Raw genomic sequence first — 17,081 nt, 5'->3', positions numbered from 1 at the left:
AAATAAAATAGAAATAAATAGAAATAAATATCTTTCTCTTCTCTTTCTCTTTCACACTCGCATAAAGTACATGACCTGAGTGGAACTGAGATGCTTTTAGCACCCAGTGAACCACCACGTAAGACTCATCTCCCAAAACCATGTACACAGATCTATGGTTCAATAATTAAACACAAAGATAAAACATACTTTCTTCCACTATCACCTCAATTCATCCTTTATTCTGGTCTAAAAGCATTTGAAAACAACGGCACAAGTCAGAAAATATGGAAAAATTCTGACTCCCTGATGTAAAATGTTCACAAGTGGCAGGTCAGGAATGCACAAGGTACATTTTTTATCAGTGTAACAACTTCCATTCGTTCAAAAGGCAGAAAAAAAAAGAAAAGAAAAAAACTTGTGATAACACTAATCACAGCTCTGTAGTGAAGTCTGAACCTTATTTGAACCGTGTTGGTGTCCTCAAGGGAGGATATACTGTTATAGGTGACATTACAACCTTCACTGCATATGAAAATCGTAATGCATCATATCAAATTCAAGAACTTCCAAAAGAGATTTATAAATCGACGTGTGACTGTGACCCCAAGCTCCACTCTCTGCCTCACAGATAGCGGTGTGGTGTTTGAAGTCTGTCATTGAATATGCATATTTTTGGGCCTTTAAAATTCTCCCTATTCAAGACTCAGATGTGGCATGCTAGTCAAAGCCGAGAGCAATGGGGAGAGATGTGACAGCGAGATCTCTTATTAGTCTGCCGAATGAGCTAAATATGCTGTGAAAGATACAGGGATACCTCTATTGTTTTATAGTTTCAAACATCATTTTTTTTAATGGCTTTATTTGAAAGGTTTGACCCCGCTAACTTTCTTTAAAATAACACCCACTTAGGGGCTGTTGACATGACACCATTTTCAACTAAAAACTTTCTTCAAGCATCTTGGAGACGTTCCCGCAGTTCTTCTGGATTTAGTCTATCTCAGTTTTTTCTGTTTCTTCATGTAATCACAGACATATTCGATGATGGTGCGATCAGATCATCCTGGCTGCTGTCAGATTCCTTGTGCATACAGAAATCTCACTGAATTATTACAATTAATGGCAAAAAGAATGTTTGGAAATGTAAACTGATATTTCCTACTGGCACACTACAGCAAAAGATATAAATAACTGACTTAAAACCTTTTTTTTTGGGGGGGGGGGTATTACATGCCTAAGACTTTTGCACAGTACTGTATATATATAGGTCTTTTATATGTGCAATAAGCAGAATAATTGCAACAAAAAGAAAGTGGAGGTTAGCAATCAAGACGCCCACTGTGTCAGAATGCCGGTCATATTTCCCCATAGTGTATAAGGCTATATATTTTCAGTCCATGTTTTTATACCACGTACAGACAAAACCTTGCCAGAACATTGTTCAATAGTGAGCCAGCGGTCTTCTGTACTCCTATAAGTCCAAGTTCTTTGTTTCACAACTCGAAGAACTGAGAAATAAAGCATAAGTACAAAATTTTCACCCACACCCCTCCCACTTTCAGGAAAAAAAACTGTTTTAAACTCTTGCATTGTTTGTGTGAGTATAAATAATTTAGTAATGGGAAATATTCCATGTTTCTTTAAGAAAAAAAAACAGAATTTACTTATTGACAAAGCTGTGTTTTTAAGCCTCTCTGAGCAACAATAAATATTGGCTCTTCATTGGTGTGCAAGTCCTCCATAGGCACTTGGTTTTGAGAAACATGTCAGTCTTGGACTACAACCAAACAATATAGCTACAAGCTCAATCGAAATTCTAGCATCTCTGATCTGTCGTTCCAAAAAATATTCACAACCATAATGGTTCTTCTTTACAGACTGTCACTGAATGCGACAACAAAAAAGCAGCATGATTATAAATGTGACTGCTAAGAGTATAGAAAAGAGCCATTTTTAATCTCCATCACGTAATTCACCTGCATCTGACATCAGCCTGAGGAGCTTGCAAACCAGATTACAAACTCTAGAGTTCATTAGTGTATAGACGGGGAAATTATAGGAAAGTGAAAGAGAGGGGCGACCCCTCCGGCCAGCAGCAAGAAGGCAGACTAAGCTCAATTAGAGTCATTATTAGTCATAACTAAGCAACCAAATGCACACAGGAGACAGCGGTCTGGATCAAACAGCTTCACAGCAATGGCTGCTGGATCCACTTATAAGCATGGCATTTCAAACAACATTTATACTGTTTGATTGCTGGGCTATGGCTCATACGCTTTTCGTTCTAAACATCTTACACTGTTACCGTGTCAAGTTTCCAGTGTCTGTCCGCAATAAAAGCAACAGCTGCATGACACAACACAATCAAAACACATTTGCTTAAAATTAAAATGAAACTTTGTTCGCAGACTATTGTACATTCACTGAATATTAAATGATTAAAAACAAAAAAGAAAACTTGGTTTTTGGTTGGATTGTAAAAAGTGAGATACAGTAGCAGCTGCTTTGAGGGGAGGGGCTGAAAACGTACCACTGTGTCTCTACACCACACGTGAGCGGCACAATGCAGCGCAACAGAACAGAATAGAACCCATTCTAATCAGTGATGCTGTCTACACTGGATGTGGCACGGCACAATGCGACATGACAAATCCCAGACAGTAAACTGATGCTCGTTCTATTTCTGACGTACTTCAAGCGATCACGCTACTTCTGACATGAAGAACAAATGGATTTGCAACAGTCACTTTGTCGCGTCCAGTGTGGACAGACTTAAGTGTAGACATGGTGTAATGATTCATGACAGCCAAAAAGGAGTAGCTTTAGAGGCAGAGCAAATGTTACATTTTGATGAAAAAGTATGAAGACAAGACATTTATTCTTATTGCATGTGCTCATGAATTGTGTAAAATAAGAGCAGGAACTTGTATTAAAGGAACACTCCACCCATTTGCATTAAGCTTTGCATTGTTAGAAACCCAGTCATAATATTGAATGGTCGTGCAACACTCTCTCATTTTCCCCTGAGACGGGAGAAATCCGTATTTACCTCTTACACTTCCTCCCACAATGACGCAAAAATCGGAATTTTGCGTCATTGTCGGAGGAAGTGTAAGAGGGGGGGATTTCTGTTGAGACTACAAGCACTAGTTCCCACCCTTTCAAACCAGCCCAACAGACCTATCACAGATCAGTGACCGGTGCGTCTCACAGGTGTCGGTCATCAGTAATCACGCCACCGCTTTTGCGTTCTACAGTTGCCTCGCCATTCATCATGTTTACTGTGGCGAGCAGGACGAGGCTAGGGCCGTGGGAGAACGACGCGAGGCGTGATTGGTTGATGTGCGTTTTATCATTGCTAAGAAAATAAGTAAGATAATTGCAACTTTTTATCTCACAATTGCAAGTTTACATCTCGCAATTCTGACTTTATTTCTCAGAATTGCGAGATATAAAGTCAGAATTGCGTGAAATAAAGTCGCAATTGCGAGATATAAAGTCAGAATTGCGTGAAATAAAGTCGCAATTGCGTGTTATAAAGTCAGAATTGCGTGAAATAAAGTCGCAATTGCTTCTTATAAAGTCAGAATTGCGAGATATAAAGTCAGAATTGCAAGATATAAAGTCAGAATTGCAAGATATAAAGTCAGAATTGCGTGAAATAAAGTCACAATTGCTTCTTATAAAGTCTAAGTGAATTATTATTTAACCTTTACATTATTTGTTGAACCACGGTATTAATACAAACTACACAATAGTAAGAGCTGAATTGTTGCTTCATTTATCCAATTTGGAAAAAGCGTTAATTTGGAATTCCACCATGGAAAAAGTGGGCCGGTCTTGGGCCTGAAACTCCCGGGCTGAAAAGTGGCCCCACTCCGGCCCTGTCTCAAGTTAATAAACCATTTGGACAACAGGAATAATTATGGTCTCGTAAAGACACTTTTTGGTGTTCAAAATAAGAATATCAAATCATACACAGGGGAGAAAACCTTGTTCAATTTACTCAACTGAACATAGCTGTACTGATGTTGGTGAAGTGACAAACGAAAAAAATAGTCTACAATTAAAATAAATGAATTGTGTGTAAAAAAAAACTTGCCTTAAGCATTTTTTGTGTGAAATCAAAAGGTTTGTACTTATTCACTTTGTTGATTTTACTTAACTTTTTTAAGAAAGAGTCTAAACACATCGGTTACTGAATTCCTGAACTTGAAAAGTAAATCACACTCTGCTCATATGTAGTAAGCAGAGAATGCATTTTCAGTTGATTTGGAGGCAGTGAGAGGTTTGACAGTCTTGCACAGCCAAACGCTGCATGCCAAGATGCGGTTTGATGTGGATTCAAGGCCGAGGCTGTGGATATGACCAGCCAATGGGCTCAACTTCACAGACAGGAAACTGACAGCAGGAGAGTGAAAGATTACTGACAGAAAAACAAAAAAAACATAGCCTAATAAACAGAAATGTTTACTTGTTATTTTTGCAGTTTGAACTGAAAATTATAACAATACTGCTTAATTTGGTATCTGCTGCAAAATCTGTATAAATACATGACAGATATGAGTGCATGAACAACTGCAGTGGCCATACATTTCAGCAATTTCTATGAATATACCAAAGCTTCATATTTGACCAATGAATTCAGTGCTTCACTATGAGATTGAACTCAGTCAGAGCACTGGTGAAATGAAAGTGCAGGTTGATAATGTGTGAAAGGATGATGATGATGATGATGATAATGATGATGATCAGCGGACCCTTATTCTGTTCAACACCAAGCAATAGCAAGGGCATGATACTTATTTATACAGGGTCCCATGAGACCATATCTCTCTAAGAATAATCTGATGGGAACACAGAAAGGGTCATTTGGGTATTAAAAATGGATACAATGACTTATTCAGTGCTTAAAATGTGGGATTGCTACATAAATTTCCCCCATTATAGAGAGAAGAAGATCAATAGTTCTCATTTTGCTCATTTCCTCCTAGTCTGCTGAGGAAAATATTACCGTAAAATTGCTCTTGTATTATACCTAGGGTGAAAAAATATTTTTGAATGCCTTTCTAAAGTATCGACATCAACTACATATTTTGAAGACATGGATCCCAATTTCCTTCCAGTTATACAATTATATCACTCACTGCAGAGTGAATTTTATTACACGGATAGTTCCAGCGGTAAAATTCAATAGGATAAGTCATGTTCAAAGCCATTATGCACACCTGCGGACGCACACCCATCACATTCTACAGTACATTAATACATCAAGTTGCTTTGAGCATCACATGTCCCAGTGATTAATACCCACAGACACAAATGTAATCGAAGAAGCATGTGTGAGCAAACAGACTTTATAAGGTGACAGAATCATATCTAAGCGGTTTTGCACTCTCCTCCCACCATTCATTCTGTCTCCAAGGTCCATATTTAATAACATATTTTCTCTTTTTCACTCAAATTTCAATCTTTGTGTAATGGATTGGCAATTAGCATGAATGTATGAATGGACAGATTGTTGAACGCATCCCTTCACCATCAAACTTGATTGATGCGGCGCATTAATTTACAGAAATAACACTTTCTATAATAATTTTCAAAGAGTAAACTAGATTTTCTGACCTGATTCTGAACTTTAAAAACTGCTGGTTCATTCTTAGAGAATGTTTCTCACAGCTTAGAGAAAAAATATATATTACAAAAGTCATTATTCAGCATTTGTTATTAATCAAATATGTAATTCTTAACAGATCATCAGTCCATTCAAAAATAAAATGTATATGAATATTAAGTATGGTCTTGTTTTTAAACTCTATAGATGTTAGTGAGTGGCTTTAAAAATGAGTACAATGGACTGAAACAGAATTCAGTTTTTAAAAGTTGTAATACTTTTAACATGTTACACCATTCCATTTTTCAAAGCAACACTCTCGCTGGGACACTCAACAAGCAGGCCAAGACGCAGAGAAACACCGTCTGCATTTAACTTAAATTTACAGCAAAAAATATGTATATTTTATTAACTGATAATATTATACCTATTGAAGTACTAAAAACTGTTTTGAACCTTTTATAATACACTTATAACCACAAAAAAGACAGGGGGTTAAGAGAAATGTCACACAATTTACGTCTTTTCACAGTAAATTATAAGGTGACTTGTTTTTCACTTCCAAAAAACGAATTAAATTAAAAGTGTTTTACTGTAAAATGTCAAATTACTGTAAAACCAGTCAACCATCATTATTTCCAGGCTCAAATAGAATTGATGGCTGTAGAAAGCTCACAAAATTGGAATGTCTACCGATCACAAATTTACATCCCTTGAGTGTTCATGTATTAAATATTCAGCTAATTTAATAATGCATTCAGCTAGTAATAGGCGTCTAGCACTTTCAGCTCCATTTAACACTTTTTACCATGTTTAAACCTATTCAACATACCCCCTCCCCCAACGCCCACCCCACCACCACCACTGCCTGAGTCAACCAATCCCTAATGAAAATATGAATCAGTTTTTTTTATCCAATTAGTATATTCAATTGTTTATGAACAAACACCTGTTCAGCATTACATCATGTAAAAGGTTTGTTAAAGTCACTAATAAAATCATCATAAGATGTCCAAAAAAAGTATCAAATATGTTCTTTCTTCAGCTATTCTTCAAAAAAAAAACTGTTCCCATAATACGGTGTGAGCAGAAATACGCTCACCCTTCCAATAAAACACTCTCCTCTGTCCACAAATCTGAGACTACACTCCACACACTATTAGAAATGTAAGAACACTGCCATCTGATTTGGCAGCCAACAAAGACATGAAATGAGCAAAGATGAGGATGAGAGAGAGACAGAAAGAGAGGAATCCAGTTTTTATCTCATCTAAGCTTTGCCACCAGCTTTGCCTGTCTGGTAAAAAAGTAACTGCTGTTGGGTAGAGGGCAATGCCCATGATGCATTGCGCTGATGGCCAGATTCCAATCTATCGTCTCATCAAGGTGTAGAATTCATAGGCTCTTTTGATCATAACTGCGGCTGGGACAAAAGGCCCTCAAAAGAGTGTGTGCTTTACAGTCCTCTCTCTTATCGTCGATCTGTGGACACTGCAAAGAAAAACAAAAACAAAAAAAATCCTGATAATTTCCACCAAATGTCCCTTGAAAGCCTTAATTATCTCCATCTGTGCCATTTCAGAGATGTTTTGCTGAGGCCATGAACGTACAGGAAAATGAATCTGAAGAAGCTTTGTGTTACACATGCACAAAGGAACAGTAAATCCAATCATCTTAAAGGAATAGTCAAGGTTCGGCATCAATAAGTTAATAATCAATAAACGACATCTGTGACATTCTGTTGATTACCACAGGAAATAATTTCAACACATCCCTCAGTTGTAAAAACACACAAAGCACTTTAAGCAGAAATCTAAGAGGAAAATCAGAAGGGTTTAAACACAGGATTGTACAGCTAGTATAGGCTACTTGCTAAAGCACTTCTCCGTTATTGATGAAGTGGCCTGCAATGTGATGTCACACTTCATTTAAAACTATATTAAACAAACTTACCATTTTTGTATGCGTGTGCAGTTATATGACTTCATATTAACTCAGATTGAATTCAATTTATACTACATTGAAAAATGAAAAATAAATCATCTGTGAGATCGCAGAACGCATAACATAGGCGGAGCGGAGCGTGTGTAAGAAGGCTTAGCCTTCCCCTGGCAACGGACTTGAGACTAGCATGGAATTTTTCACTCAAATCACTGCCTGCTGCCGTTTCAGATTGCTTTTAGAAGGAAAAACTGCCCATTACTGCTGATCTAGGATCAGTTTTCTCAGTAATAATAGCATTATTGGTACAACAGATTTGGCAAACGTATATCTGTATTTACGCTCTGGAGAGTATCAAAGGTTTCTATTTAAAACATGTTTTTCCAGCGTTGAGCAATGTAGCCGATCACAAACATATTAAGTGTTTAAGTTAGCACTAGAGGTCGACCGATAGTGGATTTTACCAATACCGATAACTAGGTTTGACCATTAACTAGGTTTGACCATTTGGCAATTAAATGAAATACATAAGTCGAAGCTGAAGTACTACAATTATTAAAACTAAAACTACTAATACTAAAATTAAAGCTAAATATAAATATTTTAAAAAGGTAAAACTTACTAAAACTTAAAATAAAATTAAAATGAAATCTGAAAACATATATATATATAAAAAATACTATAATAGTATTAGCCTGGATGCCAGCCGAACTTAGCCCCGCCCACAACATTTTTAGGTCAGGAAGTTCGGTCTGGACTCGATCTGTTGAGGAGCTATTATGCCCGAACAAAAATTGTTCGGACCAATCAAATTGTCAGGGCGGGCTTTATACGATGATGGACAGATGAGCAACGTAATCATCTACGTCACCAACGAGCGCTTGGGTTGAATTCGTTAACAACAAAGATGACTGCCGCTGGAGAATTGAGATTTCACGAGTTCACACTTACAAATTAGTCAGATAGAATAAATGCATATTTGACGTGCTGTCCGAGGAGGCTCTGGGGTCGGTATTCGGCCCGAACCCAAAGTACTCCCCCCGTATTCCAGGCTGTGGAAGAACAAGCCGAGAGTGAGTGGAGGGATGCTGGAAACTGTCAAGGAATGTTAGGTGAGTTGACAGAGTGAATAATATGCTTCCTCTCATGCTGATAGGGTAGACATGGTGTTTGATGACAAGTTGATTGGATTGATTATGTGAACGTGCTCCTGCCGAACTTTGTTTATGAAACATTATGTGTAGATTCCGCCATCGCATCTGTTATAGAAGATATCGACAGTGCATTAATTTTAAAAGAGGAACAGAGAACCGCGATCAAGGCATTTGTCGATCGGAAACATGAATGAAAACTTACTCCGTTGCTCTGATTGGTTGTAGGTCTATCCAATTGAGTGCAGAGGCATTTTCCTTCCTGATTCGGTTGAAACATGCCCCATAATCAAAGCTCAATGGAGCAGTATCAGACTCACATTCTGACTAGAATCTGAGTATGACGACGTCAGTCTATAATAGTATATAAATCATACTAAAATAAAAACAGTTCCAAAGTAATTGCATTACAGTAAGTACCATATTGTTTTTGCTAGTTTTTGAACAAACTGGTAATAGACAATGTCACAGATGCTGTCAAGCTTGTATTAAAGCCATATGCATATATGAGAGAAAGACTATATAGGCCTAAACATCTTTGAGTGACGGATAAAGAAAGTTTGTGTAAATATATCAGCTCTCTGAGGACACTGGATCCGTCTTGAGTCAACATATGGGCTCTAATGCTAAGCCTCGCTCTGAAGGGTAGGAGCTGCCCCAGGAGAGAGGGCACACGCACCCTGCCAAACACACGTCCCACTGTCTGCTCCTTCTGTTCATTACAGAACAGCCTGACAGCAACAGAGCTTGCAAGAAACCCTGAGTCATCCATACATGTTCTTTTACACCATCTACCCCAGTTTACAGCAAGGAAGGCCAAAGTAGAAAAAAATAACATGCATGAAGATATTCTAGACTCACATTCACACCCCAAGAAGACCTTAGTACAATATAGGACTGAAAAATATCTGCAAAACTAAGCAGAGGTCTGTCATGCAATGTTGTACTCTCTTGGTTTATGCAATCCAATTATCCAATTACGCCCTTGAGGGAAGCTGGCATTTTGAAATAAATGCCATCTAAATGAACCAACAGCTCCTGTATAACTAAACAGCCTGTTGATTGTCATAATTTAAACACACGTTCAAAACAATCTGACATTTTAGCAGCCAGTACAATTGAGATGGCATATAAAGCAATGGAATTTTCCATTTCAGAATATGGCCTGTACTTTAGGTCTATGAGGAAATAGCATACAGAGCCTAATGTCAAATATTATATTATTCAGTGTAAATAAACTTTATTATCCAGTCTAGTGAATTTATTCATTGTTTAAAGTAATTATTATTTGTCATGTTAATATATTTGTAATTTCATTATTTGTTTTATTTGATCTATTGTAATATAGAAATATTGGGTTTATATATTTAAATTACTAGGCGTCTTTAACTACTATGTACTTACATCAAAAATAAGTACAATGTACTTATTGTGTCCAAGTTGTTTTGCAGAACACTTGTGCTACTATTGAGGTGGGATATGGATAAGGTTAGGAAGAGGTTTGATGGTATGGGTAGGTTTAAGGGTGGGTTAAGGTGTAAGGAAAGGGTCAACAGTGTAATTATAGATATAATTGCAAAAATTAATTACATATGCAACTAAATGCAGGTATTTTTTAAATATAAGTATAATGTAAAAACTAGGGCTGTCGAGCACGTTCATTTAATTAATCAGTTATGGGAAAATACCAGACCTACGAGGTTCATCTTACATTTCATATAGTTGATTGGTGATGAACATGATTCAGCGCAACAACTCACTGTGTAATGTAGCCATTAGAATGCAGTAATAAATACCGCTGTATGAGTTTTTTTTCTTATATTTATATCATGATAGAGTTGAGCAATATCACATGAGTAACGAGAGCACAATCAAACTCAGCCAAATTTGATGTGCGATTAATTATATCAATTAATCGGCATGTAATTAATTAGATAAACAAAATGTATTGCCTGACAGCCCTTGTATGTACACAATAAGTGCAATGTATCAAATGATTAATATAAATATCATAGCATAGCAGTTAAAGACACCTAATATAAAGTGGGCCTAAATATTGTTAAATACACCTAATATAAAATGGGACTAAATATTGTATATGTAATTATGCTATTCAAATCTACATTCCCTGCCTTTTCATTTGGTTGGATGTTGGTACCATTTGTTCCTCTTTTATTTGTGGTTAATGACCAGAACACACTCACAGGGAGAGCATGTGCGAGACTGAACAGCTGCTGCTGTTAATGCCGTTTAAAAATCACATCGGCGGTGATGACGTGAAAGTGATATAGAAGCCTTGTGTCTTCAAGATGCAATTGGTATATGTGATCGGTCAAGTTTAGAGACCACAGATTGAGAACATTCAAGCTATTAGCTGATTCCGATCAGTGGCCAGTGAATCGGAATATCTGAATTGCCTACAACCTAATTAAGTATTAAAGTTACTTGCATTATTGTCCTGCTACATTTTATAAATCTTTCATTCTATATAACTAAATTCTATATAATCGTGCTGCATCACATATGTTATAGTGCGGTAACATTATCAAAATTTTGTAGGCAAATATGTCTATTGTAAACAGGGTAGCGATGTAGGAAGCACACACAGAAGTCACTTTCAAACAAAGCAGCTTTCTGTTAGGCTATACATTCACACTGCAAAACTTAGTGCTCAATTCTGTTTGGATGTTCACATTTTGTTTTTATGTGGGCAAAATCAGATTCGGGTGTAAACAGGTCACAATCCTGAACTGACCTGCATGCGCAAAAGAACAATAACAAAGATGGTCATGGTCAAGTCAGCAAGTACACATTCATTTATAAGGTGATGTGCCATGAAAGCCAGCAAGTTTGTGCCCAGGCGATGAGGATGCAGACGAGGATGAGGAAAAAGAGAGCAAAGTTATTCTCGTACAGTTTTCCCTCAAGTTTTGCTTGTATAGAGCTGTCACAATAATACTTACGAGTATAGCAGCTCACCGACTCTACACTGACAAATATCGCTGACGTCTTCCATATTCACTGAGTGACCAAAGAACTACTGGTATGTAAAATCATTAGAGTGACTTGACCGATATGACTGTTCAGACTGAAGTCGAATTGCAAAACATTGCACCTGTATCTGATTTAGGAAGTGGCTCAAATCAGAATTGAAAAGATCAGATTCCATGTAGTTTGTTCTGTTCACACTGTTATGAAAAAAAAAAAAAAAAAAAACTTGAACGATTCATTGACAATTACATTTTTTAACAGTCACTTGTCGCCACCTACTGGTGTAACGTTGTAATGATACAGTCGTTTATTGAAGCGCCAAGTTACTTTCAAAAGGTGATTTGCTCTATTTGAATCGCTACCATAGACATCAGTGTTTATATCTTAAGTGTAAACTTTTATCCTAGTTTTTCTGTGATCTTCTGACTATTTGTAACAGAAATAACCATACTGTGGTGTTGTGTTTTATTACAATATTGTTCTCTTTATAATGTTATGTAATATGACAGTCCCAATCATAGTCATTATTAGTCGTGCATTGCCTTTTGAGCTGCGAGCGCTGAAGCTGAAGATGATCACCACACGCTACAGAATTAATTCTTAACCAAATGCATCATACATGAGATAAATCAAATATAGATAGGCCTACACAAAATAAACACAATAGTACAACTTACATTTGCACAAAACAAAAGGCTGCGAATGCACAGTCATGATGAAGGTGTAAAATGGTTCCAAACATAATTCCGGCACGCTCGCTTTACATGTTTCTCGGTTGAGCAGCACGCACGCGCATGAACCTGCTTAATCGACGATCGATAAGTTTTATTGATAAATGTATTATCGACAATTAATCGATCGTCGCTTAATCGTTAACATCTGAATACAAGACTACTGTGAATTTCTACACACTGCATGGAACACTGCAAAAAATGGTTTGTACACCCACATTTGTTTTTGCAATTGATATAAAACAGAGACTGGCTTAAACCCATCACTTCTGGACACCAGCACCACTCGGCTGTATGCTCATAAAAACTCATAAAAAGAAATTTTTCTGAGATTTAGAAAAATCTGCCTGTCACCTCAAAGTGACGCACTATAATAATCTTATTTCGTCCTACCGTTTGCACCACCGCCCACTGGCAGCTGGCATTTGTCTTATGAGTGATGGTGATTTTGAGGATTTATGAATTTAAGGAAATAAATGGTCACTCACACACAGCCCAAGCGGGTCAGGGGCTTGTTCTGCTGTTTGTGTGCATGTGAGCCGTCGGATCAGTGCACCAGTGTGTATATGTGTTTGTATGTGTGTGACTATAGGCTTTGCTCTGCAGGGGTGCGTACCTTCTCTTGGCCTATAGTGCCATTTGCCACACATCACTGGATAATTGGATCTATCTTTGGTCACAGACAAGCATGTGGGTGTGTGAATTCATGTGTTTATGTGTATGTATGTTCATATGTATATGCTCTAGGTCTGTGTACTATTCTTTAAATAATCATGATAATAATAAAGTGTAGTTTTGAGGTGTGGCCTGCCGCTAGTTAGTAATTTTCTGATCCTGCATTGCGGTAGTTAAAGTGACGAAAGGTAGCCTATGTCTTTCATGCTTGTTCATGGTTTTGCCAAACTAGCCACAACATCACAAGCAGCACATTTTGCAGGGACTTGATTTCTATATTGCTGCGATGCCTCAGGTAGCCTGGTCCACATGAAAATTCATTGGACCAATGTAATGCTCCTCATCTGCATAAAAATCCACCATGAACAAGAATAGACTGAACGTTACATTTTAGAAACAGACATTATATGACAAATTGCTCCAATTAAAACCATAAAAAGTATGCCTTCTGGTGAAGCAGTACCTAAATCGTGAATGTTCTGTTCTCTATTTTATGTTACAGTGTATTGCATAAGAGCACAATAAAGGGTGTGTTTCCCAAAAGCACTGTTAGGCATTATCTGCTCCTAGGCCAACATTTGTTTGTGCAGTTACTGTAATATGAAGCAGAGGTGTCTCCTTCACTAACTTAAACCCATCACTTCTGGACACCACTCGACTGTATGCTCATCTAAACTCATTAGACATTTTGCTGAGATTTAGAAAAATCTGCCTGTCACCACAAAGTGACGCACTACTGTAATCTTATTTCGTCCTTCCATTTGCACCACCGACCACTGGCAGCTGGCATTTGTCTTGTGAGTGATGGTGAGTTTGCAGGGTTATGATTTAAGGAGATGAATGGTCATTCGGCACAATCGGGTCAGGGGTCATCCTCCTGTGCAACATAGTTCAACAATTTGTGTTGCCAGAAATCATAGTTTTTGAAAAGTGTGCATGTGTGAATGTGCTCTAGTACACGGGAGAACCCCAGAGTATGAGGTAAGAGCATTTGAATCAAATGAATCATTCCTTGAATCATTAACGAGAGTTCTATATTGTTGAACCAACATGCTTTGCTCACGTTACTACGCTTTCAGAAAACAGTCGTGACTAGCTAGACAATTTCTCCAACGACACATCGTACTATGATGGTTAAGCAGCGGGTTACGTTGTTGTGTGGGAAACGTGCCTCTGATTGGCTCTGTTTTGTGACAGCACATTTTTTGCATTCACTGTGGACAGACAAATTGATTGACGCTGAAATCTTGTTTTACACATACACAGGAAACAGTTCAAGAAAAAATATATGACTGTGTCAGCATGTTGAGGTCTCTGTGAGATTGCTCAAAGGCATCATTGATGAATGGTTAAAGATTTTGCTGCTGCATCACTCCACCATTAAAAAAACACAAGGCTACATTAGCTTTCTCTCTTTATCTTCAGAATACTTCTTCTTATGGCAGTCAATGAATTCTGTATTCTGAATTAATTAAATGTCAGCTAATCAAATTAGTCACATATCAATATTTGCTAAGAAAGGCCTCCAAATGAAGATGAAGAAATGGAAGACTTACAATATTGTGGAAGACAAGTGAAACTAAACAGTTTTTTATTTTTGTTTTTAAAGCTGTAGAAGTCAATTCAATGTTTGTTTTACTTTTGACTCATTGAACGCAAGTCGATTACAGTTAACAATTTTAAAATCGAGTTAGTCAATCTTTCCAATATGGCAAACAGGACAGGTTCTTGTATTCAGCCTGCACTATTTTCTAATTGCTGGTCTATGTACACAACATTTCTGCTGTTTTATCATGACTAATTGATTATCAGCATTTAGTGGCATGGGTTTTAAGACACTATGTCAACTTAAAAGTCGTTCAAGCTGCATTCCATCGGTTTTCCAATGAAATAATATCTGACTGCAGACTCATAAAATATGAGGGGTATACTTCAAGCTTAATTGCTCAAATGGTAGGAAAGTCCCTTATTACAGAATCTATGTACAGATGTACGTACTATTAAATGTATTTATACATAGTATGCATGTACGGTAGATGGAAATCATTATTGCCTTTGGAAAACAGTGGAAGAACAGATCTACTGTTCCTATTGTCAAAGTTTGCATGCCCTTGACATGTTCACCTGCCCCCTCTCTGCCGTCTCTAGCGGGACTCCCACCTTTCACACTGCTTTTCCTGCACTGCACTTTGTTCCAGTCAGTATTGCCTGTGGCTGTTTCTGTACCTGCTTCCACTCTTACTCTCTTGAAATCAAGCACAGACATTCACTGTTGGGTTAGTCAAGCCAATATTTTGAAAAGAGAGAGAAGTAATGTGATTTAAGCATTTTACCCATAGAAAGGAGAGTTCATTAGAATTTCAAGAACATATGTGTTATATGTCCTCTATGATCATCATATTATTTGGTCATTATTATTTTTATTACTATGATAAAAAGTTCTGTTTTGACAGAAGGCAGTCAATGAGATACACAGCATAAAACGTTATAGGCTACTAATGAAAATAATAATAATTCTGGCAATAAAAAAAATGAATCAAAACAATAATATTTTTTAAAGGTAATTGAATGACTAGGCTGACTGCCTTTATCAGTTAACTTGGTAATGTCAGGATAACATTTCTACTTTAACAATCTTTGGCTTTCATGCAAATACCATCTATTATTTCCCAACTACATGCAATGTGTAAGAATAGACTCACTAACATAATATGAATTTCCAACTGACTGATGCTAACTTTAAACCGGTAGCGCAGTCATCATCACTGGTAAAGAAAACTACGTTCTCCTTAAAGACCAAATGGTCAAAAAAATAAAAAAAAATAAAAAAAAATAAAAGTCGTCAATGTCTCTGAGTGTTCATAAAACATTTAAAACAATTCGAGAGATTGAACTGCTAACGTTACTTTCTGTTAGTTTTCCAAATCACCTCACGTTTAACTAAAGCAATTTACCTCTTAAAATTAATAGTATCTCTCTGTCCAGTAAAGAAAAAAAAAAAAAAAAAAAAAGGAAATCACTTCAGTACCTGATCTTGCTGTTGAGCTGCTTTGGTCGATACATTGGACTCCTTTGCTGTGGTCATGATAACAAATTACCACAGACAGCAAGAGACATTCAGTTTGTGACGATACTGCTGGCGGTTACACAGAGGAGAGAAGATGCTGAAGGGGAAACTGTAGAAATGCAGCAAAATCCCAGTGAGACGCGAGATTTGATCTTTAGAGTCGTTCTTCTGAGGATTGGTGTGCCACGGTTGCTAAATTACACTGCGAAAGAGAGAGAGAGAAGAAGAGGAAAAGAGGACACGGAGACCGCCGATCAAAGCTTGGTTACCGACACCGGTCGACTGCGAGCACACGAGCTTTTATCATCTCCCTTCACGCGCTTGCCGCCTTTTCACCCCCGCCTCTGTGCACGAGGCGCACACGCGCGCGCGGCTGGCGCCTTTTCACCTTCTGAAGCGAGCAAACGAAAAAGGTGGCAACTGGCAAGTGTGTGCGTAGGCTACGTGTGTTTTGTACATTATGACAGTTTAAGTTCTTGTTCGTATTTGACAGTTACAATGTTACAGACAGACACATATGCGTGATTTGGCACGGCAGAAAGTGTGCAAAGAGCGCTTCCTTCATAAGCACTATAAAGCTGTCACTTTTAGTAAATCGCGATCTCACAAAGTGTATTTAAAAGAAATGAAGGTGACTGCGCAATGAATCTCTTGATTATAATGCCTAAACTTTGTTATAATGGTAGGATTTGCAAGTAAACTCGCACACAAACTCCTGAGTTTAGATCAGTAGGCTAAGTTCAACATCTCTGACAGGCCATCAACAGAAATGGCTGTGATTGGCTATGCTGCAAAAACATGTAAATAGAAACCTTTTATGCTTTGTTGCTAGACTGGGCGGTTTTGAATTTGATTGTGGGTAAAAATTGGTTTGGGAGCGTGGACAAAATTTGGGCTGGTCTGGTGTCAGTTTGGTGCTTTCAAGGGCCAGA

At 37.5% G+C, this 17,081-nt stretch overlaps 1 protein-coding gene across 2 annotated transcripts in view; it reads right to left on the bottom strand.

The window, feature by feature from the left end:
* The window catches only part of dpp6a (dipeptidyl-peptidase 6a), a 352,775-nt gene that overhangs the window by 169,560 nt on the left and 166,134 nt on the right, over window positions 1-17,081 (bottom strand). The window contains exon 1 of one of the 2 annotated variants that reach the window (XM_079863853.1): window positions 16,111-16,555. The exons of the other annotated variant lie outside the window; for it this stretch is intronic. Coding sequence (XP_079719979.1) covers window positions 16,111-16,167 — 57 coding nt within the window. The 5' untranslated portion in view covers window positions 16,168-16,555. Of the gene's footprint in view, window positions 1-16,110; window positions 16,556-17,081 lie in introns of those variants that run through there. 2 annotated transcript variants of the gene reach the window in all.

This window comes from Squalius cephalus (assembly GCF_949319135.1).
Source record: "Squalius cephalus genome assembly, chromosome: 25".
NCBI lineage: Eukaryota > Metazoa > Chordata > Actinopteri > Cypriniformes > Leuciscidae > Squalius > Squalius cephalus.
The sequence above is the reverse complement of the archived record's forward strand: the minus strand, read 5'-3'. Positions and strand labels throughout refer to the sequence as shown.